Below are 26,832 nucleotides of genomic sequence, written 5' to 3' on the forward strand. Positions count from 1 at the left end.
TTTCTTCCCCATATTTGTATGAGAATTCTAGGGCTTTTGTTGACACTTTGCTCTGTTTTCCATTGAAGAAGCAGGTGTTTTTATTTCTTTTTTTTTCTTTTTCCTGTTATAAAAATATGTATTTTATGCTTTTGGTCCATGTTATGAATTTAATAAGCACTAAGTGTGGTTCTTACGGAATTAGTGTCAGGGGTTAAGCGGATGGGGCTGGCCCATCACTTCCCTGTCCAGTACATGGCTTGCCTTGGCACAGGCTAAATCATGAGTGTTCTATTCCTGTGGTCCAGAGTCCATCACCGCTCTGCCCCACTCAGGCCAGTTTAAGTGCCTCATTTGGGTTCTGTAGCTGCTAGGTCCACACGTTTGTGAAAGTTTTGGCTGTAGACCCTAGAGGCAAGAAAGGGAATAGAAAATGACACAGGGATGTTCCCTAGTGGTTAATGGGCAGAGCCCCTGGAGCCGGACAGGCATGGATTCAAAGCCCAGCTTTGTACTTGCTTTTAGCTGAATGACCTTGGGCAAGTTGTCTGCTTGAGCCTTTGTTTCTTCCTTTGGGGAAAAGAAGAGTCCCTACCTATCTTCCAGGATTTTTATAAGGATTAAATGCAATAATGCTTATAAAGAGTTCTTGAAGTGCCTGACACAGAGTAAGTACTAGGTAAACATTAGTTAATCATGACTAACTGTCATTAGGTGGGTTGTAACAGTCAGTAGGTGTGTTGGGAGATCTCTGAGGAGCTTCGAGTGATAGTGGTCTGTCCTTTCCCAATAGGCTGGCAGAGAAGTACCGAGAGTGCCTGTCCAACAAGGAGAAGATCCTTAAGGAAATTGAGGTCAAGAAGGAGTACCTAAGCAGCCTCCAGCCTCGCCTCAATAGCATCATGCAGGTAGGACTCTCCCCCATCCTCCCCAACATTGGCCTTTTGCTTTGCCCTCAGCACCCAACGAGACCTTGCTGGCCTCCAGCAAGGAGGCCTCCAGCAGCCTTGTCTCCCTTTGGGTTTTGCCAGGTATGTTACCCTAGTGGGTGTCAGAGCCCAGTGCAAGGATGGTCCTGTTTGGAGTTTCTGCCCAACTAGTACGGTAAGGTTGTGTCCTGGGTGGAAGAGATGCCAGGTGGGTTCAGGAACATATACACACGTTTGTCTGGAATTTTTTCTTTTCACCCAGAGCTGCTTCCAGGTAAAATACTTTTGCAAACTCTGGGTTTAATTTACCCAGAATGGTTTCTACCAGCCCCACAGCCTCCAGGCCTGTAAGCCTGCTTCTGTGGATGTCTGTTAGACTCTTGACTGCACTTTGGGGGCAGATGTTCAGTAGAGATACTCTCTCTGAAAAGAACTTTACTCATATTTGAAAGCTGTTTAGGGGCCTTTGGGAGGAAAAGTCCCCACTTTAGAATTAATGTAAATGTCATGTCTTTCTGTATAGGGACCTGATTTTTATTTGCTCCGTGAGGCCAGATTTGCTCTAAATCCTTACAGTTTTTTGTTTTTTTTTTTTTTAAATAAACACTATACCCATGTGGGGCATGAATTCAAGACACCAAGATTAAGAGTCACAAACTGGCTCTACTGACTGAGCCAGCCAGGCACCCCTCTAAATCTCATAGTTTTATGTAGCAGAGTAATGGTTAATACGGAGGAACTTTGCAAAAGGACCCTAGAGAAATCAGAGATTCCCTTTTATAGGATTTGGCGAGATCTGCATTTCCTCCCTTCAACTCTCGGCATAGAATTGGAATTGTTAACAAATATTCTGAGTAGCACTTCATAATAGGACAAAAAGAAAATGGAAAGTTTGGGTTGTACTTAATTTTTCCTGGTTGGTTTTTGTTTTAGATTTTGTTTATTTATTTATTTGAGAGAGAGAGTGGGAGGAGGAGCAGAGGGAAAGGGACCACCAGGCCTACCCCTATTGCAGAGTCCAGTGCAGGGCTTGATCTCTTGACCCTGAGATCATGACCTGAGCCCAGATCAAGAGTTAGATGCTTTATGGACTGAGCCATGTGGGCACCCCTTAATTTCTCCTGTTAATTGGAGTTTCTCTAAACATGCCTAAATAGGATACAGTTTTAAAAAATTTTTTTAAAGGATTTATTTATTTGACAGAGTAGGCAGAGAGAGAGGAGGAAATAAGCTCCCTGCTGAGCAGAGCCCAATGCGGGGCTAGATCCCAGGACTCTGGGATCTTGACCTGAGCCAAAGGCAGAGGCTTTAACCCACTGAGCCACCCAGGCGCTCCAGGTTAAATAAATTTTTGTATGGTACAGTCTTATAGCTGTGATGGAAATAGAGAACATCGTACTGCTGATGAAATAATTGGACAGAACAAAGATTTATCATCTAATTAAACAAAACAATGCCTATTGTAGGACATAAAGTACTATTTGATTGTATACCTTTGTTTATAAAGTATCCATATGCTATATACATGTGTGAGTCCAGTGTATGCTTAGAAGAGTCATTATTTATACCAAATCATTAACAATTAGTTTGGAGTTTGGGAACTGGGATGTTTGTTGTTTTGTTTTTAAAGTACTCTATGCCCAATGTGGGGCATTGACCCTGAGATCAAGAGTCACGTGTTCTACCAATTGAGCCAGTCAGGTTTTTCTGGAGAGTTTCTGCTTTATAAACTTGAATACAACCTTTTTTTTTTTTTTTTTAATAGACTTCACACAGGTCTTGAACTCACAACCCTGAGATCAAGACCTGAGCGGAGATCAAGAGTTGAATACTTAACTGACTGAGCCACCCACATGCCCCAGATACAACTTTTTAAAACAATGCACATATATTACATTTAAAAAAATAATTTTGTGTATAGAAAAGCAAATGGTTCATAAATGTATAGCTCAGTGAATATTCACAAGTGAACACATCTCTGTAACTGGCACCCAAATTGAGAAAAAGAACATTGATTTTTCAGAAACAATTTTATTTCCCCTTCCAGTCACTGTCTCCTCTCACACACACAACCCCCCACCCAGTAACCATTATCTTGACTTCTAATGTCATAGGTAGTTGGGCCCATTTTTGAACTTAAACAAATGGAATCATATAATATATACTTTTTTTTAAAGACTATTTATTTATTAGAGAGATGGAGAGAGGACACAAGTAGGCAGAGTAGCAGGCAGAGGAGGGAGAAGCAGGCTCCCTGCAGGGAGCCCGATATGGGACTTGATCTCAGGACCCTGGGATCATGACCTGAGCGAAGGCAGCCGCTCAACTGACTGAGCCACCCAGGTGCCTATACTCTTGTGTCTGGTTTCTTTGTTCAACATTATGTTTGTGAGATACGTCTGTACTGTCGTGAGCACCAGAAGTTCATTTATTTTCATTGATACTTAGTATTTTTCCCTTTTAGTTGGGGGCTAATGAATAATCCTGCTATGAGCATTCTTTGTCCTTTGCTGCCTGTGTGTACATATTTCTGTTGAATGTGTTCCTAGAATGAAATTTCTGGGTTATAGAGTATGCTAGGAATATATTTAGTTTTGGTGGACACTGAAACAGTTTTCTAAAGTGATTGCACTGATTTATAAAATTCCCCTAGCACCAGATGAAAGTTCTAATTGCTCCTCATCCTCACCAACACTTGATATTGTCATTCATCTTAATTTTAGCCATTCTGGAGGGCATTGCTTATGGTTTTAAATTCCCATTTCTTGAGGACCAGTGATGTTGCACACAGTCCCTTTTATATACTTATTAGCTTTTGGATTACCTCATTTGTGAAAGGCCTGTTCACATCTTTTGCTTGGACTTCTTCATATTTTCTGGAGATGAATCTTTTGCAGATATTTTCTGATTTTCTTTTTCACTCTCATAATGGTATCTTCTTTTTTTTTTTTTTTTTTTTAAGATTTTATTTATGGGGACGCCTGGGTGGCTCGGTTGGACGACTGCCTTCGGCTCAGGTCATGATCCCGGAATCCCGGGATCAAGTCCCACATCAGGCTCCCAGCTCCATGGGGAGTCTGCTTCTCCCTCTGACCTTCTCCTAGCTCATGCTCTCTCTCACTGTCTCTCTCTCAAATAAATAAATAAAATCTTTAAAAAAAAAAAAAAGATTTTATTTATGTATTTGACAGAGATCACAAGTAGGCAGAGAGGCAGGTGGGGGGCGCGGGGAAGCAGGCTCCCTGCTGAGCAGAGAGCCCAATGCGGGGGCTCGATTCCAGGGACCCTGAGATCATGACCTGAGCTGAAGGCAGAGGCTTTAACCCACTGAGCCACCCAGGCACCCCCATAATGGTATCTTTTAATGAACAGATGTTCTTAATTTTTATATGATCTGATTATCAGTGTTTTCCTTTATGGTTAGTGCTTTGGTGTCCTATTTAAGAAATTTATCTCTGTCCCAAGGTCATGGAGATACTCTCTTATTTTCTTATAGACGCTTTATTGTTTGTCTTTCACATTTAGCTCTCTAGGCTTCCTGGAAGGGAATGCTGTAAGTAGTGTGAGTTAAGGTCAGATTCATTTTTTTTTACCCCCGTGTTGGTATTCAGCAGGGTCATTTATTGAAAAGACCATTCTTTCCCCATTCTGCTGTGCCACTTCTGTCTTAAGTCAATGTCCCTGTAGGTTTGTTATGGTCTATTTGTCTATCTAGGCACCAGTACCACACTAGCTTATTTACCGTAGCTTTTTTTTTTTTTTTTTTTTAAGATTTTATTTATTTGACAGAGAGCACAAGTGTGAGAGAGAAAAAGCACGGGTGGGAGGAGAGACAGAGGGAAAGGGAGAATCAGGCTCCCCACTGACCAGGGAGCCCAATGTGGGGTTCAATCCCAGGACCCCGGGATATGATCTGAGCCAAGGGCAGACACTTAAACAACTGAGCCACCCAGGCACCTTGGCCCTTTGCATTTAACATAATAAATTTTAGAATCAGCGAGTCAATTTTCACGTGCTGGGATTTAGACTGGGATTGCATTGAATCTGTAGATCGCTTTGGGGAGAATTGATTTCAAGAAAATACTGAGTCTTCCAGACCGTTAACATGGAGTGTATCTCCATTCATTTAGATCTTTCATTCTCAGACCTTTGTGTGGAGGCTTACGTCCCTTCACTTACTTATTCATAGGTAGTTGATGTTTTCTTTAACCCACTGAGCCACCCAGGTGCCCCGTAGTTTGATGTTTTCTTGATGCTATTGGAAATGCTCTTTTTCTAAGTTTGTTTTCTTACTGTTTGCTGCTTGTATAAATTGGCTTTTTTGTATTGACTTTTTGTCTACCTATTTTAGTTTATCATATATTTTTAGTAAATAAAAAGCTATTTAGTAAATAAAAAGCCACCTCTTCACATGTGGACTGCCTAAGAAGAGAAAACAAAAACCCTTCTTTTATTGCATGCAGGCTTCCCTCCCCGTGCAAGAGTACCTGTTCATGCCGTTCGACCAGGCTCACAAGCAATATGAGACAGCTAGACACCTGCCACCTCCCCTCTATGTCCTCTTCGTCCAAGCCACTGCATATGGGCAGGCCTGTGGTAAGTATGGGGGTTGGGTAAGGAAGAGGGGCTGTGGGAGCAGCAGCCTTGGCCGTTTGAGTCGTTTGGAAGCCCTGCCTGCTGAGGAAAGCTCCCTGGTCCTGCTCAGAAGCTCACAGGTGACAGATGCTACCTCCCCGCCACACCACCCAGCATGGCTGCTTTGACCAGCTGGCCTGAGGCTAGACTAACCTGGTGGGCATTTTCAGAGTGGATGGCTTTGAATCTTTGATGAGCCTGGCTGGGCAGCTTGTCTGGGCTCCCAGACACTCACTTCATCAAGGCACGCTTGGCAGGGGGATCGGCACCTCTTGCTCTGCTTCAGAGAGAGGACTTGGTGAACACAGGTCCCAGGCAGCTTTCCCAGACTTTCACCAAGCCCAAACAAGCTGCATGCCATTATAGTGATTACTAAGTGGGAAGATGTCTCCGCTTTAAGCTTAAGGGCAGCCCTTTACTTCACTAGGATTTTGAAAAGTTTTTGGAGACCCTAACTTTTGCCTTACTGCAGCTTTTACCCAGCACCTAAACTTTTCTTCTTCACCCCATCGCATCAGACAGATACGTATCGCACCAGTGCATGCCTCTCCTCCCAGCCATGGGCACCAACACATTACTGTCTCTCTTCTTGTGTTTTCCTGGTCCTTCTGGTCCGCTCCCTCCCTTTTGTTCTCCTCCTTGTTTCCATCATCAGCTCATATGAAATCCTCCCAGCCCCCTAGACAGGGTGAGTAATTTTCTTTTCTTTTGTGTTTAAACCCATCCTATTTCCTTTCCCATTTTACTGTAGAATTTCAGGATTAAGTTACCCAAAAGAACAGTTAGGCATTTCCCAGTGATTTGTGGGGGCAACCACCTTATTTGGGATGAGGTATGTTAGTTTATGAAGGGCTGTCAGAGCAGTAGTCAGCCACCTGGGAGGATTATCTCAGTGGCTTGCCAGGTAGAGGAAGTTTGCCATCCCTCCTTAGTACAGTTGGGCAAACCATTTCAGGCTCCTGTGACTATCTGTAATCTGTATATCCTTTTGAATGGAGCAAGAAGGGTGGTGGGCTATCTTGACCTCCCAGCACTAGACCTCTGGAGTTCCACAAAGACAGGCCAGGTGTGACCCAGGGAATTGTCAGTCCTGCTGCACAGAACAGCCCACTTGTATTTGTGCTTGAGACACTGGGCTCAAGTTGAGTAGACCTGGTCTTGAATCCTAGCTTAGCGACTTCCACCCATTATATCCTACAACTCTGAGCCTTAATTTTCTCATCTCATGGCTATAATAATTATATGGCTTTCATAGGGTTGTTGTGAAAGTTAAACATTAATTTGAAAAAAATAATTTTATAATTATAAGGATGAGCTCATTTGGTCCTCACCACCCAACTGGGCAGCTGCTGTTTGTCAAGATAGAACTTCATTGTTGCAGAAAGTGGGCTCAGAGCAGTGATGTAACTTCCCAGATGTTTAGAAATTGGGGCAGGGACTCAGATTTGGGACTAGACTGCAGGGTCCAAGTTCCTATCCACTGTCCCGCCTCCCAGTTAAATGTGACGGTACCAGTGAGATGCTTGGTGTAGTACAGAATGGAGACTAAGCACTTAGATGAGAGCTGTCATTTCCAGGATGTGGACAGTAGATAGGTTCTGGATGAGAATCTTTAAGACAGTTGTCAGCAAAGTATTCTGTAGCTTTAGGCCCTAGGTTGGTATTGTGCATTGGTATAAGCCTGAAAAGAGAGGAGTTCACTGTAATCTCAGGTGATGCTGGTCCAGAAGTCTGCACTTTGGGTTCTTTGTTCTCAGTAAACACTGGAAAAAAGACTTAAGCATCCTATCAGGTTCCTCTTCATTTGGAGAAAGGGCTTTTGCCCTTCCACCCCCCAGTCAGTAAGGACCTGTGACAAACACAGAAGAAATGCATTCCCAGAGCTAGCCTGTTTGTATAGCTTAGCTCCTTCCCTCAGCAGCTGTCATATGAAGCTTTTTCTTGCTCACAGATAAGACATTGTCTGTGGCAATCGAAGGCAGTGTGGATGAAGCCAAGGCTCTGTTTAAGCCTCCTGAAGATTCCCAAGGTAATGTAGTCAGATTCTTCCCCAAGTTTTCTGTAGCTGGTTCCCGGGACACAGGGTCGCCACTCACAGGCAATGCTGGGTCTTTGGAAATTAGCTGTACTAGTTTTGAGTATCACGGAGCTTAACTTCAACATCCTAATGCACCGGATAGACAAGAAAAAGCAGTGCTTGTGGATTTCAACCCTGCTACTCACTAGCTCACTGATCCTGGGAAAGCTCTTTACCATTTCTGAGCCTCAGTTTACTCACCTGTCAAACAGGATAGTAATTACTTGTGTAGGATTAGTACATGGATTAAGTGAAGTCATGTATGCAAAGTCCTTAAGCATCATTCTAGGCACATAGCAGCCCCTCAAATTGTATGAGCTGTCGCTGTTCTTATTATTTATATTACTGTTACTGCTACCACCACTACTACCAGTGGAGGGGCTTGTGGTCCACAGGATGACAATAAAAAGCACTTTCAGAAATGGGAGGAAGTGGGTAGTGGGATTATGAGGCATTCCTCTTTTTTTTTCTGGGTCACCATGTTTTCTGTACCGCATAGACAGCAGCAAATCAGTCATTGTGTTTTCTAAAGAAACGCATTTACAAATGACACAGAGTCTTGGCGCCTTTATGCCCCTCACCTCTAGATGCCTTCTCTTTGTGGTTGTAGATGATGAGAGCGACTCAGATGCTGAGGAGGAGCAGACCACGGTGAGAGCTGTTGCCCCACATGAGTGTGCCATGCAGCCACGCCTGGGGTCTGGGCTAGTTGGCAGGTGCTATTATCCCTAGAAGCAGAAGAAAGAGGTTGGAAAGAAAGGGCTCCTGGGAGCCTGGCAGCCAGATAGTGGAAGCATCAGGTCCCAGGCAGCAGTCCCTGGCCTATAGGGAGAAGGAAGGGGGAAATTCGTATGACCAGTGCTTATCTGCTTTGATCTTTCCTTTATCCAGAAACGCCGGCGACCCACACTGGGAGTTCAGTGGATGACAAACGCAAGGAGATGCTGAAGAGGCACCCACTGTCTGTCATGCTGGACCTGAAGTGCAAAGGTCTGGCTTCCCTTGTTCTGGGGCGATCCCATAGTTGCAGGTGCCCAAGGTCTAGCAAGCCAAGTCCTGTTTGACTGAGAAAAGATTCTGGTTTCATATTTCTCTATTTTTCCTCATTGTTTGGCATGAAGTTTGTTTGATTTTTTCCCCCCCTAAGTCATAACTGTAACAATTCAGTACAAAACTAGACACATAATGGATGCTCAGTAAAATCACACCAATTTCTGAATTTGTTAAATCAGATACACAGAACAAGTTGCAAGAGTATGCAGGTTTTGAGTAATATGACCAATGTGCTTAATATAACAAATGTAAGTAGAGATTTGTATTCTGTAGAGAATGTATGTTTTGAATCTAGTTTTGTTCGGATAAAGAAGCATATGATAAAGCATTCTAGCAGGGTAAGAGTTAACCATTACATGTAAGTTTCCCTCTCGACCTGAGACTCGCAGACTGTGGTCCTTGGTCTTACCTCCAGTGACAACCATTGTGATAGATTTCTATGTATTTTCTAGAACTATTCTATGCATTTGAAAGCTCTTATACTAGTGTTTGTATATCCCCTTCTATTTTTAGTTTTTACACAGGTGAAAACATATTCTACTCACTGGTCCTCTCTTTACTTAAAAAAAAAAAAACTTGTTATTTTGAGATAATTTTAGACTCAGTAGAGTTGCAGTAATAGAGTTCTCATGCTCTTCATCCAGCTTCCCCTGATGTCAGCATATTACTTAACTGCCGTGTAAGGATCCAAACCAGTGTTAATTTTACTGTTATAATGTTACTAATTAAGCTACAGATTTTATGCAGGTTTCCCTAGTTTTTCCGCTAATGTCCTTTGTTCCAGGATCCAGTGCAGGATCTCACATTGCATTTGGTTGTCTTGCCCCTTCCAGGCAGTGATAGTTCCTCAGTCTTTGCTTATCTTTCATTACCTTTGCAGACAAGGTCTATTATGTAGAAAGATTCAGTTTGGGTTTATCTGGTCCTTTCTCCTGATTAGACTGAGGTTATGGGTTTGGGGGAGGAATACCATAGACGTGGTGTTCATCATCACATCATATCAGGGGTAAATGGTGTCATTCTGTCTTACTACTGATCATATGAACCTGGATCCATTTGATCACTTCCTTTCATAATGTATTTGTTAGAAGCAGCTAAGTCCAGCCCACACTCAAGAGGTGGGAAATGAAGCTCCCCGTCGTGGAGAGAGGAGTTGCAAAGAATTTGTAGACGTTCTTCTTTTTCAACTCAGTATGAAATTAACATTGAGTTTTTGTTTTTTTACAGTAAAAGCTCTTAAAACCCTTGCTGACTTTCTGTTCCCTAACACTATAAACTCTGCTCTCATGTTCAGATTGTACATGGTCTTCTTTTCCTCCTCCCCCTCCAGATGACAGTGTGCTTCACCTGACTTTCTACTACCTCATGAACCTCAACATCATGACAGTGAAAGCCAAAGTGACGACTGCCACGGAGCTGATCACCCCCATCAGTGCAGGGTATTGGCCAGGCGTGGCAGAGAGTGGGGCATGGGGGTGGTTGTGAGAAGATCCTCAGTGTGGGCTGGTCTTGGTTCCTCACACTTGGAGGAGGTGCACGGCTGTGTTGATTTCTGTTGTAGTGTCCACATGGCCGAGGAGTCCTGGCACGTCACTGGTATTTAGGAAACACTAACTGACTTTAGTTGGTCCTCTTGCTACACAGCAGATGATGAAATGACTACAATGTATGGCAAATTGAGTAGGTGGGGCAGAGCTCCGCTTTTTATGAACAGTGGAAAAGCATGAATGGAGAAATGGAGTTTGGCAGACATTATTAGGTTGACAAATTTAGGCCGCCCTCTCCCTTTACTTTTTCTGTCCCAGGGTGCTGGGATTATTGCTTGACAGCTTAGCTCGGACCCAGATTGTTCTTACCTGGAGATGAGAGAAGATTTTGAGGAGGGTGAGTGGAAGCAGAGTAATCAAGGACACAGGTCGGGGATCCCCAGGAAGCCCTGACTGCGGCAGTCTTGCTTCACAGCTAGGAGTGGGAAGAAGGGAGGAGGACCCAAGAGATCCTGGGGTTCAAATAGCCTCACTTACAAAAGCACTAGCCTGGCCTGGCAGTACAGCATACTGAGTCCTAATGCTGGCTGTACAGAGACCACTGAGGAAGGAAGCACAGGTCTGGTGCCTGGTGGGCCGGGGCTCTTCCCATGGCTGTCTGGTGGTGCCTTGTCCCTGGGTTCTCTACCCTGCACTTACAGTCCACGCCCCCTTCAGGCTACAGCCCTGGTCCCTGTACTTGAGAGTGTTACTTGGTTACCCTAAGGCACTCTGGATTAAATTGACCCTATTCTCACCAGACCCCAGCAGAGGGAGCCCAGAGCATCTAGTTACATTGCCCAGCTAGAGCTCTCAGTCTGGCAGCTTGAGGCCATGGTGGAGCTCCTTGTCACCAACATTCTGCCTGCTCGCCTCTCAGACGCCGTACCTACTAAGAACAGGGCTGCTGGCTGGCCTCGGTGCACACTTCCAGCTCCTCATAAAGCTCCACACGTGCCACAATGGGGGCAGTGCTGCCGACTGCTTACCAGCTGGGCTCTGAACTCCAGCCTGTCCTGCCTGCCACTTAGAGCTGTGTGTGCACCTTGAGCCAAGTGTCCTGGCCTCTGAGTCAGCTTCCTCACTCTGGTCGTTTAACTGTAATATCTCCTTCAAGGGTGTTTTTGAAGGACCAGGTCCAGTGCTCAGCATAGGTGAAGCACTTGATAAATGACAGCTATGTTTATCATGAATTTGCTTAGCCCTTCACAGTAGCTTTACAAGGGGAGGAAACTGAGGCCTGTGTGACTGTCAGTGAAAGATGGGCTGTGGCCCCGGAAGAGGGAGGAGATGAGAAAGAAAGCACCACCCTGAAACTAGGATTATATCTTTATGGGCCTTCAGGTGTAGTTTAGCTCATCCCCCTGTTTTCTGGATGGAGAAACTGAGGTCCAAATAGTATGTGACCAGTTATGGAAGCCCCAAGCCTCACGCTCTGGACTTCTAGCCTAGAGGCCTTTGCTCAAGTACAGGCTGCTTTGGCCCTTGGGGAAACCAGGCTGGTGTATGGTTCTATTTATTTATCTACTAAAACATAAGGATACTTTTTTTCCCCCCAATATAATCATAGTCTCACACTAATTCCTTAGTATCACCCAATATCCAGTCAGAGATCAAATTACCTTGATTTTCTCAGACATGTTTTTTGTTTTTGTTTTTGTTTTTGTTTTGTTTTGTTTTGTTTTGTTTTTGTCGTTTTGTTTTTATATTGGGTTTTGAATCTGGATCTCTGTAAAGTCCAAGTGTTGCAATTGGGTGAGGCTTCTCTCAAGCTTCTTTTCAACAGAATGTCCCTGCCATCTGTTCATTTGTTGAAGGGAATGGGTTGTTTATAGGTTTCCCTGGTCTGGATTTTTATGCTTGCCTCCCTGCAGCACAGTTTAATGAGTTACTTCCTCCGCGTGTATTTCATGTAAATTAGATTTAGAGGCTTGATCAGATTTTATTTTGATTGTTTTGGCTGGGGAGACAGGGAAGCAAGACGACATCATAGATGTCAAATATTTCCATCAGGAGGCATAGGTGGTTCTTTGTTTTTGTGGCATTAGCATCATTGGCAACCATTGCCAGAATCTATTTCATTAGGGAATTGATGTTCTTAATACAAACAATTTAACATTTAACCAACCTTGCTGAATATTCTTTAAGAAATTATTTTCCAGAATGATTTCCATTAGGGCATTTGACTAATCAGTTTTTCATTAAGCCATTAAACCATTTTTAATTATTTTGCAATTTTATTTTACCAAATTTTTTTTTTTTAAAGATTTTTATTTATTTATTTGAGAGAGAGTGAGAGAGAGCATGAGCGAGGAGAAGGTCAGAGGGAGAAGCAGACTCCCCATGGAGCTGGGAGCCCGATGTGGGACTCGATCCCAGGACTCTAGGATCATGACCTGAGCCGAAGGCAGTCGTCCAACCAACTGAGCCACCCAGGCGTCCCTTATTTTACCAAATTTTTAATCCTTTATTATTATTTTATAACAAAGATTTGAGTAATTGAGTATTTTTTGTTTCAGTGTTGTGTTTTTTTGTTTTTTGTTTTATGTTTTGTTTTGGTTTTGTTTTTGTTTTTTGGTCAGAGAGCCCAAAAGCAGGGGGAGCAGCAGGCAGAGGAAGAAACAAGCTCCATGCTGAGCAAGGAGCCTAATGTGGGACTAGAACCCAGGACTCTGCGTTCTTGACCTGAGAGCAGATGATTAACCAACTGAGCCACCCAGGCATCCCAGTGTTTTTGGTTTTGCTTTTTTTTTTTTTTTTAAGTAGACCCCACGCCCCGCATGGAGCCCATTGCAGGGCATGAAGTCACTACCCTGAGATCAAGACCTGGTTGAGACAAGAGTCAGATCCCCAACTGAATGAGCCACCCAGGAGCCCCTTGGTGTTGTAGTTTTATGACTATATATAACCTCCCCTTTATGTCCATTATTTTGTTGTCCTGAACCACATATTACAGATGTAATTTTGTCAAGAAGATTTGATTCTTCCATCAGGTTTTGTTAATTAGAAACCTTTATCATGCAGCTTTAGCTGTTTCATTTTATTAGTAGTAGTTATTAAATATTGGCCAAAAGACTGACAATTTTTTTTAAAAGATATATTTATTTATTGGAGGTGGGGAGGGGGTATAGGGAGACTGAGAGAGAGAATGTCAAGCAGACGCCCCGCTGAGTATGGAGCCCAATGTAGGGCTCAGTCTCATGACCTGAGACCACAACCTGAGCTGAAGCCAAGAGTCAGAGGCTCAACCAACTGAGCCACCCAGGTGCCCCAACAAAAAAATTTTTTTAAGATACTTATTTTTTTGAGAGGGGAGAGCATAGAGGGAGAGTGAGAGAGAGAAGGATGGGGCTCGATCCCAAGACCCTGAGGTAATGACCTGAGCCAAAGGCAGGTGCTTAATCCGACTGAGCCACCCAGGCACCCCAACAAATTTCTTTTTAAGATTTTATTTATTTGAGAGAGAGAGAGCATAAGTAGGGGGAGGGACAGAGGGAGAGGGAGAAGCAGACTCCCCACTGAGGAGGAAGCCTGATGCAGGGCTCAATCCCAGAACCCCAAGATCATGACCTCAGCCAAAGTCAGACACTTAACCAACTGAGACACCAAGTTGCCCCCAAAGACTGACAATTCTTATTTATTTTCTAGTTAGTTCTACATGAAAGGCAGTGAAGGGGCAGAGATCTAGAGGAGGGCAGAGAGTCTGTAGGAAAGACAGGGAACAGGGAAGAGTCAGAAGCTGCCACTGTCCCATTGCTAAGTTCTTGAAGGTGTGCCAGGGCTCTGAGCAGCAGAATTAGCCCATTCTGCTAATTGAGTTGCTCCTGAGTTGCTCCTGTTGTGATACCTGGAAAGGTGAAGAAGAAGGAGAATCGGGACGCCTGGGTGGCTCAGTTGGTTAAGCGGCTGCCTTCGGCTCAGGTCACGATCCCAGCGTCCTGGGATCGAGTCCCACATCGGGCTCCTTGCTCGTCAGGGAGCCTGCTTCTCCCTCTGCCTCTGCCTGCCATTCTGTCTGCCTGTGCTCACTCTCTCTCCCTCTCTCTCTCTCTGACAAATAAATAAATAAAAAAAAAAAAAAAGAAGGAGAATCCCCCCCTGCCCCGTTCCCCACACTGGCTGAGGGAAAGAACGAGCCTTGTCCTTTGCGATTGGATTACTCCATTATCCTCCTCTTCTCCCCTCCCATTCCTTCTCCCATTTGTCATGTTTAATTACAGGCTGTGCCCTAACCATTCCAGGTGGGTGGCAATGGCGCTGTCTCTCTGCTTATAGCCCTGGGTCACCTTGTCTCCAGCACATGTGATAATGTCTTTCTCTGGCAACATAAAAGGGGACCTTTTTCTGTAAATAGCATAAAATTTGGCCAAAGTAAGACACACCATCAAAACTGCACACTTGTTCTTTTGGGGTAGAAAGGATTCTCTCCTGCTCTTAAGAAAATTGTGATTATTTTATCTCCAGTGTCACAGGGCTTTGCTGCCTTTGAGGTAAGGCCCTGGTCATCATATTACCTCGAAGGGATAGGGTTTTCAAAAAATTTGGTGCTTAGAACAACTACTGTCTTTGATCAGATAGTGCAAATCTCAGTCCAGCACTTACGAGTAGTATGATCTTAGATGAGCCATACTGTTCAAAGCTTTGAGTTTCTCCTCTGTAAAATGAAAATGGTTATACTCCCTCCCTCATAGGGTTGTAGGGGTCTGGTGATCTCAAGTATAAAGGTCCATAGGAAGCATTCCGGAAATGGTAGCATGAACGTCAGTGATAGGTGGCATTACCATCCCCAGATCACCAAGTCTGCCTTGAGGCAAGGCATTGGCCAGCGTTCTCACTGCGGTCTTTTCACTTTGCCAGTGACTTGCTGTCTCCTGACTCAGTCTTGAGCTGTTTGTATCCGGGAGATCACGGAAAGAAAACTCCAAATCCAGCCAATCAGTATCAGTTTGATAAAGTCGGGTGAGTCAGCAGTGTCTCCTCCTCTCCCAGCCTCTCTGCTTTGGAGTGCCTCTGGCAGCCCACCATTTAGGGCCAGAGGCCTCTCAGTGGGGAGGGGAGACTATGGGGTGGGGTGGTAGTGTGGTTTTAAGAGAAGGGAACGCAGGGGCAAATGGAGGTCATGGAAGGGTGAGGAGGGGTGGAAGCATCAAACTTGGAAGACATAACATATGATATAATAACTTGGTTTATCATTTTAATTCTCTGAGGATTAAAAACTTTAAAAACATTTTAAAAATTGGTAGGCTGGTGAAAAGCTCAAGGGCACTGCCTTATTGAGATTTGCTTATGAGTTAGGGTAGGAAGAGAAAAGCAAACATGGGAGAGGTGAAATTCATAGTAGGGAGGTGATGCAGTTTAGATCCTGGCTGTGAGTGGCTGAGCCTTCAGGACTAGCCCATTTTGAGGGGGTGAGGGGATAGGAAAGGCTGTATCCTGGGACCACTGCAGAAAGGACTTAAATTTCTGTATGTATGTATGTATGTAACAGCGAGAGAGATCACAAGTAGGCAGAGAGACAGGCAGAGAGAGAGGGGGAATCAGGCTCCCAGCTGAGCAGAGAGCCTGATGCAGGGCTCTATCCCAGGACCCTGAGATCATGACCTGAGCTGAAGGCAGAGGCTTTAACCCAGCTGAGCCACCCAGGTGCCCCTATAACATCTTTTTATGCTGTGTTCTTTTCTGCAGCATCCTGACTTTGAGAGACTACGTACTTGACCTAGGTCACCCCTATTTGTGGGTACAGAAGCTGGGTGGCCTCCACTTCCCCAAAGAGCAGCCCCAGGTGTGATCACTGATCCCTTCTCCTTGGCTGAAGATCTCTACTTCCTCATATCCTGTGCAGACTCCAGAAAGGCTTCTGATGTCCTCTGGGGGTTTTGAATGATCAGAATGCTTTCCATCCAGGCTATGATCTGTCCTCCCTCCACTCAGGATACTAAAATGTCTGAGACCTACAAGTGTTTTGGTACCTTTTGCCTTCTCCCTGATCGTAGCAGCTCTCTCTTTTTTTTTTTTTTTTTTTTTTTTTTTTTTTTTTTTTTTTTTTTTTTTAAAGATTTTATTTATTTGTCAGAGAGAGAGAGAGACAGCGTGGGCGAGCACAGGCAGACAGAGCGGCAGGCAGAGGCAGAGGGAGAAGCAGGCTTCCCGCCAAGCCAGGAGCCCGATGTGGGACTCGATCCCAGGACACTGGGATCACGACCTGAGCCGGAGGCAGCTGCTTAACCAACTGAGCCACCCAGGCGTCCCTCGTAGCAGCTCTCTTGATTATAACTTTGGTCCTTGCCTTGGGTATAGCAGGGCTCCAGGCTCTGCCATCCCTCAGTTTTATGTACAGAGATGCCAAAAATTAGGTGTCAACAGAATCCCAGGGGATGTGGCATCTTAGCAGAAGTCTTTCTCAAGAGGTGGCCACGCCTCTCAAGAACCTAGTAGTTTATATTGTTCCTACTGGAACTCAGCATCAGGCCTGTCACAGCAGGCAATTCCTGCAATTTCCGTAAGATATCTATCTCAGTGTGGGTGGTCCCGGCTGCCATAGGCATGCGGGGCCTAGGAGAGAGGCAGTGCCTGGAGGAAGGGACAGAGCACCCAGGTGTGCTGCTCTCTGTTGTCCACAGCACACGGTGATTGCTGACCACTCGCTGAGCGCCAGCCACATGGAGACCACTATGAAGCTACTGAAGACCAGGGTGCAGTCCCGTCTGGCCCTTCACAAACAGTTTGCATCCCTGGGTAAGCTGGTGTTAGGTCTGTGGCTTAAGAGCCACTTGGACAACACAGAGACAAAGATAACTTATCCTTCATTCAGATTTCTCCAGTTCTGATGACACATCAGAGAGGGCTTGGTTCCTGGCTCTTGCTGAGCAGAGCTGGTGGCAGGGCCACTAGGGATAGCTACAGGGCCATCATGGTTGTCCTAGCTCACAAAAGAGGCCCAAAGCCGTCTGGATGGACCAAGATAGTGGACTGGTCAGGAACAACTTACTTTAGGTTAGCATATGTCAGCCTTTGGTTTCCATTCTACTGATACTTAGTAGAAGCCCAGTTCATGCTTTGTAGACTTTACATTTAGCTTATTTGAGTACAGCTGTTCAGGAATCCACGCCCTCACCCCTCCCCTGAGACCTACTGAGCTAACATCTTCCATGGTGAGGCTGAACCCCAGTGTTTTTCATAAGCTCTCAGGTGATTCTGATGAGCCATTGACCACAGTGGTGCCCTGTTAGATGTTTCTCCTCATTCACTAAATACTTGTCAAGGGCTTAACATGCATAAGGCACTTGTGGGATAGTGAGAGTTAAGGTCTTTCTGATCTGAAATAGTAACTCTCAGGAAAGGCATTGGGTTTCTGGGACCCATCTAGAGATCGTTCCCCTGTCAGGGAGCTCTTGCAATCTACGTGGACCCAGGTGTCCCCAGGGCAGCATTGCTTGTGACACGCTTGCTCCCCATCAGCATTGCTCCACTTGTTTTGTCCCGAGGTTGGATGATTTTCATCCTGGACAGTGTTTACTGTGTTGGCATATTTGCAGATTGAAGTGCCAGCAGGAATTTGCCCTGGAGCAGTTCTCTAGCTCTCCTCCCTTAGAAGAACTGACACAGAACACTTCAGTTGTTTCCTCCATCAAGGTCAGCTATGAAAACAACCCTCTTGGCTATTTGATCTAATTAACAGTCCCTGCTGCAGAGACACTGTCACTGGTTCTGGCTGCCAGCGGGGGTTTTGTTTTGCTGACAATCATCTGCATTAAAGATAAAGCACCGTGAAAGCTGGTGCTAGGTCTGGCCACAAGCACTTAGCACCGGGGGAAGGTCAAGTGGTGCACCTGCAGTCCTAGCACGTGTTGACCAGGGTATCTACGGAATGCCTCCTGTACCTGCACAGCTGGCAGGGCAGTCTGAGCCCTCCAGATACTAGTAACCCTGTGTGGCACCTGATTGCTACCTGTGATACCACATATCTTGCTCTCTTTTAGAACATGGCATCGTACCAGTTACCAGTGATTGCCAGTACCTCTTCCCTGCAAAGGTTGTCTCCCGCCTGGTGAAGTGGGTGACGATTGCCCATGAGGATTACATGGTAAGTGGAGGAGGGCCTGATCACCCTTGCCATCCCAAAGACTCCTGTCACTTTTCAGCTCCTGCCCTTCCAGCAGGGGACTTGACTGGAGGATCTAGGAGTTCACTCTGCTGTGGTAACTTCTAGGAGCTGCATTTCACCAAGGACATTGTGGAGGCAGGACTGGCTGAGGACACGAATCTCTACTACATGGCACTCGTGGAAAGGGGCACAGGTAATTTCTTTTCTGATCATGGTAGTAGACAAGGGGAGCTAGTAAGAATAAAACATTCCTGGGTGGCTCAGTCAATTAACTGTCTGCCTTTGGCTCAGGTCATGATCCCAGAGCCCTGGAATCAAGTCCCACATCAGGCTTCTTGCTCAGTGTGGAGCCTGTTTCTCTCCCTCTGCCTATCTTTGTCCCTCTGACAAAATCTTAAAAAAAAAAAAAAAGGGACTGAAGCATTCCTGAGGGTTGCCCAAAGAAAGCAGAAGATCCTGGGATCCTGCCAGGGTGACATAGCAAATAATAATGATTGGAAGATCCACCGTTCAGTGAAGACTTGCTCTGTAACACAGCCACATCCACATTTTATCTCATTTAATCCTCATGCTGGGAGTGGTAATAAAGGTAGCCCCCGTTTTCCTTAAGTTTGCATGCCACCACTTTGCTTTTACAAAAAACCTACACGAATACCTGTTTCCATTAACTGAAAGAAAGGAGGATTTTCACTTTTACAAAAAAAGTCATTACTGTGCTAATGTAGGTCTTTTGTAAAAGTAAAGTGGCATTAATGCTCAGAATGTGGGGGATGCCCCTTTATTTATGCCCTTTGGGCTTAGGAAAGGGTTCATAGGAATGTTTTGGTTTTGGATAATAGGAGAAACCTGTATTCCCATTTTATAGGCAAGCACACTGAGGCTCAGTCCCAAGTCTGACCTCTGAGCCTGAGCTCCTGGCCCTTTTCTTTACCATTCTCTAAAAGCAGGTACCTGTTCTTCCTCCTCTTCACAGAAGGGCTGACATGTTATTCTCAGGTTGTGAAGCGCAGGGTGGCAGGACCTTCCTCCCTGTCTGCGGTTCCTACACTCACTTTGGAGGCATCGCAAGCTATGATTTCTTACAGCTATCCTGGCATCTAATTTGCCAAGGCTTCCCGTGGAGCCAACCAGGTGCTGCCTCTGGAGCTGTTTTCTGGCTCCTGCCCTGGCAAGCCTGGCACTTTCCAAAGGATCTGACCCCCGTGGTTCTGTGGCTGCAGAGCTGGGGGATTGTCTGTGTTTCTAAGCTAGTGGGAGAAACATAAGGAAAGATTGCACTCTCTGTTGTTAGAGTTTCTCTACCCTGTGGTTTCTTCCCTTCTTTTTTATTCTGAGGAATTCTTTAATATTCTGAGGAAATTAAATATTTTAGATATAGTTGAGGTCACCTTGCTTTATACTTCTTTCTCTCCCTCAGGATAGGTGACTACTATTTGGAATAGGGATTTGGAATTTGGAATTTGACCATTTTTTTGTACATTTGGAATTTGTACATTTGCTTCCCATTCTTCTCCCTTTAAGAAAATACTTTTACCTTGTCCCTAAATAACATAGAATACTGTTTTAAAACGGTACAAAAGGCACCTGGGTGGCTAAGTGGGTTAAGCCTCTGCCTTCAGCTCAGGTTATGATCTCAGGGTCCTGGGATGGGATCTCTGCTCAGCAGGGAGCCTACTTCCCCCTCTTTCTCTCTGCCTGCCTTTCTGTCTACTTGTGATCTCTCTCTCTGTCAAATAAATAAAATCTTTAAAAAAATTTTATTTTAAATAAAAGGACACAAAATATGTAGTCCAAGACGTTTAATTTTTTTTTAAAGATTTTATTTATTTATTTGACAGAGATCACAAGTAGGCAGAGAGGCAGGCAGAGAATGGGGGGGATGCAGGCTCCCCTCTGAGCAGAGAGCCCAATGTGGGGCTCGATCCCAGGACCCTGAATCATGACCTGAGCCGAAGGCAGAGGCTTAACCCACTGAGGTGCCCAAGTCCAAGAAATTTATAAAGCCCCAAGTGGGAAAAGTCACTGGTAGACATCACTCTGTTTCTTGGTTGAGCAGGTGAAAGCTTGAAAGATAGTAAGTGTTCTAGATCCATCAGAGTGAATATGATAAATAAAATTTTCCTAAGATGCATTGAAGAATTTGAAAATTTAAGAGTGAAATTTAAATGAGTAAGTGGGCAGCAATTCTAAAAAATTTAAATCACTTTACAGCAGATCAGTTTGAAAACTGATGAATTAAAAACAAAAAAATTGAATAGAGATAAATCCAGGAATATATGCTATTAGGACACAAGCAATATGGCAGCAGAGAAAGGACTTACTTTTTATTTTTAATTTTTTCATTTTATTTTATTTAAATTCTATTAATTATAGTGTATTATTAGTCTCAGAGGTAGAGTTCAGTGATTCATCAGTCTTATATATAATACTCAGTGCTTATTACATCATGTGCCATCCTTAATGTCCATCACCCAGTTACCCTATCCCCCCACCCACCTTCCCTCCAGCAACCCTGTTTATTTCCTATACTTAAGTCTCTTACTCTTTGTCTCCCTCTCTGATTTCATTTTATTTTTCCCCCATTCCCCATGATCCTGTTTTGTTTCTTAAATTCCACATATGAGTGAAATCATACAATTTTCTTTATCAGATAAAGAAAATTGTTCACTTAGCCTAATACTCTCTAGTTCCATTCACATCATTGCAAATGGTAAGATTTCATCTTTCTGATGAGTAATATTCCATTGTATATATATATATATATACCATGTCTTCTTTTTCCATTCATCTGTCAGTTGACATCTGGGCTCTTTCCATAGTTTGGCTGTTGCAGACATTGCTGCTAAACATTGGGGTGCAGGTGCCTCTTTGGATCACTGTGTTTTTATCCTTTGGGTAGGACTCACTTTCTAATAAATGTGGTTGCAACTGTCAGGGAAGAATTGTCTTAATCTATATTCTCTTGTTCTCTGTTGTTTGAATTACTGGTGTGTTACAGTTCTTTTTCTTCCCCCCATAAATAATGAAAAAAGAATGGCATACTTCACCCATTGGTAGAAAGGGTAAATGTCCTGTGGAGAAATGCAAGGGCTGTCACCAGAGAAGAAAATGAATATATTAAAAAATACAACTTTTCAGGGGCACCTGGTGGCCCAGTCAGTTAAGCGTCTGCCTTCACTTCAAGTCATGATGTCAGGGTCCTGGGATCAAGCCCTGTGTCGAGCTCCCTGCTCAGCAAGGAGTCTGCTTCTCCCTCTCCCTCTACCCCTCTCACTGCTCGTGCTTGCTCTCCTTCTCTCTCTCAAAGTCTATAAAAAAGAAATACAACTACTTCCTATAAGGAGTATGAACATAGCTTTGATATCAGACAGTTCTAGTTAAGCTCAGCACTGCTGCTTTGCAACTGTTTGATCTTAAGAAGATTCTGTCAGAGCCTCATTTTCTTTATATATAAAACGGGCATGTAATAATGGTACCCATCTCATAGAATCATTGGTAGGATGAAATAAAATGTGTGTAAAGAGTTCAGCACAGTGCTTGGAATACAGTAAGTACTCTATCTGTTGGCTATTAAAAAGTTTCACATAACAAATACCTAAAAAGAAAAGGAATAGAGTAAATATATTTGATGTAATAGCTAGTACACAATATTGCTGGAAAGAAAAAACAGATAGCCTTCACATGGGAAAATCCTTAACTTGCTGGCAAAGAAAGAAATGCCAGTTAAAATAAACTTCTGTCAAAGGAGCAAATAAAACTTGGGCAGACCCAGTGTGGACCAGACTCTGGGGAGTCCACACACCTCTGCATCCTTGGAGGGACCAGAGTCACAGGACCTCACATTCTGCAACCTGACAGTTCTACTTAGGAGATTTAGAACAAAAATAAAACTACTAGAATGTGCTGTGCAACACTCGGATTAATACAAGACAGAGCTACTAGCCTCAGGGGCCTATTGGGGAGGGTCCATGACTGGCATACTCCGTCTCAGAACTGATTTTTCCTCCTTACTCCCTTCCCAGCCAAACTCCAGGCTGCTGTGGTGCTAAACCCTGGCTACTCCTCCATCCCACCTGTTTTCCAGCTCTGTCTGAACTGGAAAGGGGAGAAAACCAATAGCAACGATGACAATATTCGGGTAAGACCCTGCTGGAGGGGATGGAAAGAGCACGGAGAACCTCTTGGGGAGGGAGGGCCGGTGGCAGGACCTGCTGCAACTGAGAGCTTAGCCACTGGTCTAATTCCAGTGGACCGTGGGGCCTGCCAGGATTTGTAGAATTTGCTGGAGGCTTTTTGGTATAGTAGAAGAAAAAGCCTAGCGCCTAGCTTGGCGTCACCCCATTTTAAAATGGGGATACTATAAATCCTTGCCTTGAAAGGTTGCTGTCTTGGGCTTTGGTGGAAATGTGAATAAACTGGGAAGCATGGAAGTGTTGGAATGAGGTGGTGTGTGAGATTATTGTAGCTAGTAAATATCATTGTACTTGTTGATTTGATTCTGTAGTGGCCTTCTGGCCATGGATCATGTTTTTAATGCTAATACCTTCTGACTTAGGTCTTGAGATCTTTTCTCCACACACCTCCATCTTCTTGGCTGTGAGAATGTTGGCTAGGGAAAGTTATAGGTCAGAATCAGGAAGACGCTGTTGTCCTGAGCCTGAGGATAAACCCATCTGGTTTGATCTGGTGTGACCTAGCTCCTATAGAGGCCTGGCTACTGTTCCTGTGGAGCTGTCAGACCCAGTTAGTCTAAAGGTAGTGCTGAGTTTCTGGCTTTCCCTCTCCTTAGGCCATGGAGAGCGAGGTCAACGTTTGCTACAAGGAGCTGTGCGGCCCCCGACCCAGCCATCAGCTCCTGACCAACCAGCTGCAGCGCCTGTGTGTGCTGCTAGATGTCTACCTGGAGACTGACAGCCATGATGACAGTGTGGAGGGGCCGAAGGAGTTTCCCCAGGAGAAGATGTGTCTGCGGCTTTTCAGGTGAGGGGACGGGTGGGAACACTGGGGCTCTGGAGGTGTCCAGCCCTGCCTCTGTCAGGGACTCGGGGCAGAGATCAGACCTGGCATGGAGGGCGTGCTTGTACTCACGTGTGCTTGTCTCTGTTCACAGTGGAAATAAAAATTCTGTAGCCAGATTTTCTGAGGAGGGCTTTCTCCCTCTTTCCTAAAGCCCACTTCCTATAGCTGGTCCAGCTGTTCTTCTCGAGCACCTGAAGGTGGGCCACCCACTGAGTGAGCCCCACCAGAATCAAAAGGATTTAGCTAAATTTCCTGTGCTTCTTTTGGAAAACAACATGGTTTGCTTTTTATTGTCCAAATAAGCTTTTAAAACTACATAAAGCCCCACCAGTCCCAGAGTCTGCCATATTCTTCCTGGAATGCTCTCGAGTCTATGAGAATGGCAGCTCTAGGCAGTTGGGCATCATGGAAGAAACCAGTTCTGAGGTAAGACAAATAATAAGTACAGATCATTGCTTTGCTGCTCACCAGCTGTGTGATCTTGTCAGAATCACTTTAGCTCTGGACCTATTTCCTAAAGGCTGACATGGAAGTATATTGTCTGGCTCGTGGTGAATTAGAGATAATTCACATAAGCTATGAGAACGGTTCCTGGCACAGGCAGGGCTCACAAAATGCCATTAGGTCCTGATGACTTGGTGTTCAGTGTGTCTGTGCTCATGGCACTTTTAGCTACTTTTCTTTTCACTTTGGTGAGGTCCTTTCTCTCCCTTTTATCCCTTAACACATGTTCTTGTTCTTTTTTTGTTTTGTTTTTTGTTTTGTTTTATTTATTTGACAGCACAAGCAGAAGGAGAGGGAGAAACAGGCTCCCCACTGAGCAGGGAGCCCGATATGGGGCTCTATCTCAGGACCCTGCGATTACAACCAGAGCCAAAGGCAGATGCTTAATTGACTGAGCCACCCAGGCACTCCACATGTTTTTGTTCTTAAAGAATCAATTTCAAAATTCCAGAGTCCATGCTGTTAGGCATCCCTTCCCTTTTGAGCAAGCAGCTAGGGAGGAATGGTGTCCGGGAGAGAGGAAGGGCTATAATCTGTTTCTAATTGGGGCATCCCTGTATTCCCTGTCAGTCTAAAGGTCCCTTACCTGCCCCTCACCTCAGATAGCCAGTCCCAGCACCTGGAAGCTGTGCCAGCATCCTCCTCCCTCCATCTGGCACCTCCACCTGGCCTGGTTCTTCATGTTATCTGATAATAACCAGTTCCAGCCCCCAAGTGGCTGCTGGAAGGCGGAGCTGGCGGCTAGATGTTGGTAGCTTCTAGGACTTGCTCTCCCTAGTGAGTCTGTGTGAGAACTCTGTTCTTCCCACCCTCCCTACCTGCTGTAACACATTTCGAGGGTGGGAGCTCTCACACGGCCAGTGTTTATTTTCTGTTACCTAATGGTTCCCGAAGGATCCGTTTCCTGTAGTGCTTTTTGTCACCCAGGCAGAGGTCCTCCATCAGGGCATTCTGGGTCGGTGCTGCTTTGGCTACTCAGATCCAGTTAACCCCATGACTGGAGAGATGCAAGTTTCTCGGCCTAGAGTCCAGCTGACCACTGGTATCAGGCCAAGGGACTGGGCTGCAAAGTGCTGGCCTGGCAGTGGGAGACAGGAGGTCTAGTTCTGCCTGTGGCTGGCTACCTTCAGACTGTGGGTTCTCCATTAGCCATATGTCTAGACTTGCCCAGGTGATTCTGTGCCCTTGTGATGTTGGGAGTATATGTCATTATGGTTATGAGCAAGGACTTTGGGCCCAAAAAGATGTGGGTTCACATTGCAGTTCCAGCCTATGTGATGAGGGTCTACACTTAGCCGCCTGAGCTTCAGAGTCCTCATTGGTTAAAAACAAAACAAAACAGCATCCACCTCAGGTATTGTAGGGAAGATGAAATTAAATGAGATGTAGTGTGTAAAGTGCTAAATACGATGGCACGCAGAGTAAGCCCTCATTTAAGTAAGTGGTTGCATCGGTATTGGAATAAAAACCTTTCTCTCATCTCTGTAAACACACACACATACACACACACACACACACACACACCCTTCAGACTGCTATCCAGGGTGTCACCTTTCAAGTTACTACTGAATGTCAACCATAGCAGACAAAAGTGGCCCTTTAGACGGACATCGTTCACTGTGGAGTTGGGTAGAAGAGGCCTGTTTGTGAAGTTTTGCCTGGTATCCCCAAATCCCTAGCATCATAGCTGAAGCACCTTAGCTTCAGAGTGTTGAGGTTTTGGCCATGATTGTCAGGCTGCCTGTGGCCAGTAGGATTTAGTGTTAGTCCTGGTTTTGAAGTTGAGCCCGTTGCTTTCTGACGATAACATTCGGGCAGTTTACCTCCCCGAGACTGTTTCTTCATCTGTAAAATCTATAAAATGGTAGAAATAGTATCTCAGAGGTAGTAGTATAAAGCACGTGGCTCTTGGCAGACACTGAGTGCGGATTCTTTTCACTCCTGCTTACACGGGAATCTCCCTGCAAAGGAGGATTTTAAGGTTTTTTTCTTCATTTTTCTTATTATAAAAATTAAATAGGGGCACCTGGGTGGCTCAGTTGGTTAAGCATCTGTCTTTTGTGCAGGTCATGATCCTGGGCTCCTGGGATTGAGCCCCGCATCGGGCTTCTTGCTCAGCAGGGAGCCTGCTACTCCCTCTGCTTCACCCCCTGCTCCTGTGCGCTCACTCACTCTCTTTCTCCTCTCTTTCTTTCTCAGATAAACAAAATCTTTTAAAAAAGAGAGAGAAATATGTTTGGTGTCAAACATAAAAACATCAATGAGCAGTTTTGTAAAAACACTAAAAAGTGAGGGTCTCCGAAGTGCCTGTTGTTGGTGAGGGCCTTTCCAGGTTTGTGTTCATGCATTTGCAAGCATACATTTTCGCCAAAACAGTATGACACCTTACATATTGTTTTACAGTCTGCTTTTCATTCGTTTTTCACCTGCCAGCAGCTGCATAGTTTTCCCTTGTGCGGATGAATTGTAATTTATTTTGTCAGCCCAAAGGGCATGGTATTAACTGATCTCCCTTCTCCTGTTTCTTTAGGGGCCCCAGCAGGATGAAGCCGTTTAAATATAACCATCCGCAAGGATTCTTCAGCCATCGCTGACCTTCCACTCAGCCTGTTGTTCCCTGCCATGACCAAAGTGCTATGCCTCTGCCTTCTGCTTTGGCCCACATGTGGCTCTTGATAGTCTCCAAAGACAGGTTTTTTTATTTCTAGCTTATTAAAGTGTCACTTGACCAAGTGGCCTTTGTCTTGTGGCTTCCTGTAGACGACGGGGGTGGATTTGCAGTCTGGAAGGGCAGTTGGGGACCACAGCATAGTGTGAAAGAGTTTTTGTGGACTGGCTTTCTCTAGGTGGCCAAGAAAAGCAGAATGCAGAATATTCTGAGTCTGTAGAAAGATGCTGCCCTCTTATCCCCACTCATCTTTCTTGTTCTTGCTTTGGGAGGGCCTCATTATTTTGGTGTTTATTACCCTAAGTCCCTGCTGTTAGAAGGTGGCAGGGAAAGCCCAA

General features: G+C 44.9%; 1 protein-coding gene across 1 annotated transcript in view; it reads left to right on the top strand.

Moving 5' to 3' along the window:
* The window catches only part of THOC5 (THO complex subunit 5), a 36,384-nt gene extending 9,825 nt beyond the window's left edge, over positions 1-26,559 (top strand). Inside the window, 15 exon segments of the mRNA XM_047696951.1 lie at positions 773-887; positions 5,372-5,504; positions 7,495-7,572; positions 8,231-8,271; positions 8,512-8,539; positions 8,542-8,610; positions 10,004-10,112; positions 15,057-15,158; positions 15,885-15,981; positions 16,820-16,934; positions 18,179-18,282; positions 18,409-18,496; positions 22,326-22,441; positions 23,093-23,283; positions 26,357-26,559. Coding sequence (XP_047552907.1) covers positions 773-887; positions 5,372-5,504; positions 7,495-7,572; positions 8,231-8,271; positions 8,512-8,539; positions 8,542-8,610; positions 10,004-10,112; positions 15,057-15,158; positions 15,885-15,981; positions 16,820-16,934; positions 18,179-18,282; positions 18,409-18,496; positions 22,326-22,441; positions 23,093-23,283; positions 26,357-26,420 — 1,450 coding nt within the window. The 3' untranslated portion in view covers positions 26,421-26,559.
* The last annotated feature ends 273 nt before the right edge of the window (positions 26,560-26,832 follow it).

Source organism: Lutra lutra, chromosome 12 (assembly GCF_902655055.1).
Source record: "Lutra lutra chromosome 12, mLutLut1.2, whole genome shotgun sequence".
Taxonomy (NCBI): domain Eukaryota; kingdom Metazoa; phylum Chordata; class Mammalia; order Carnivora; family Mustelidae; genus Lutra; species Lutra lutra.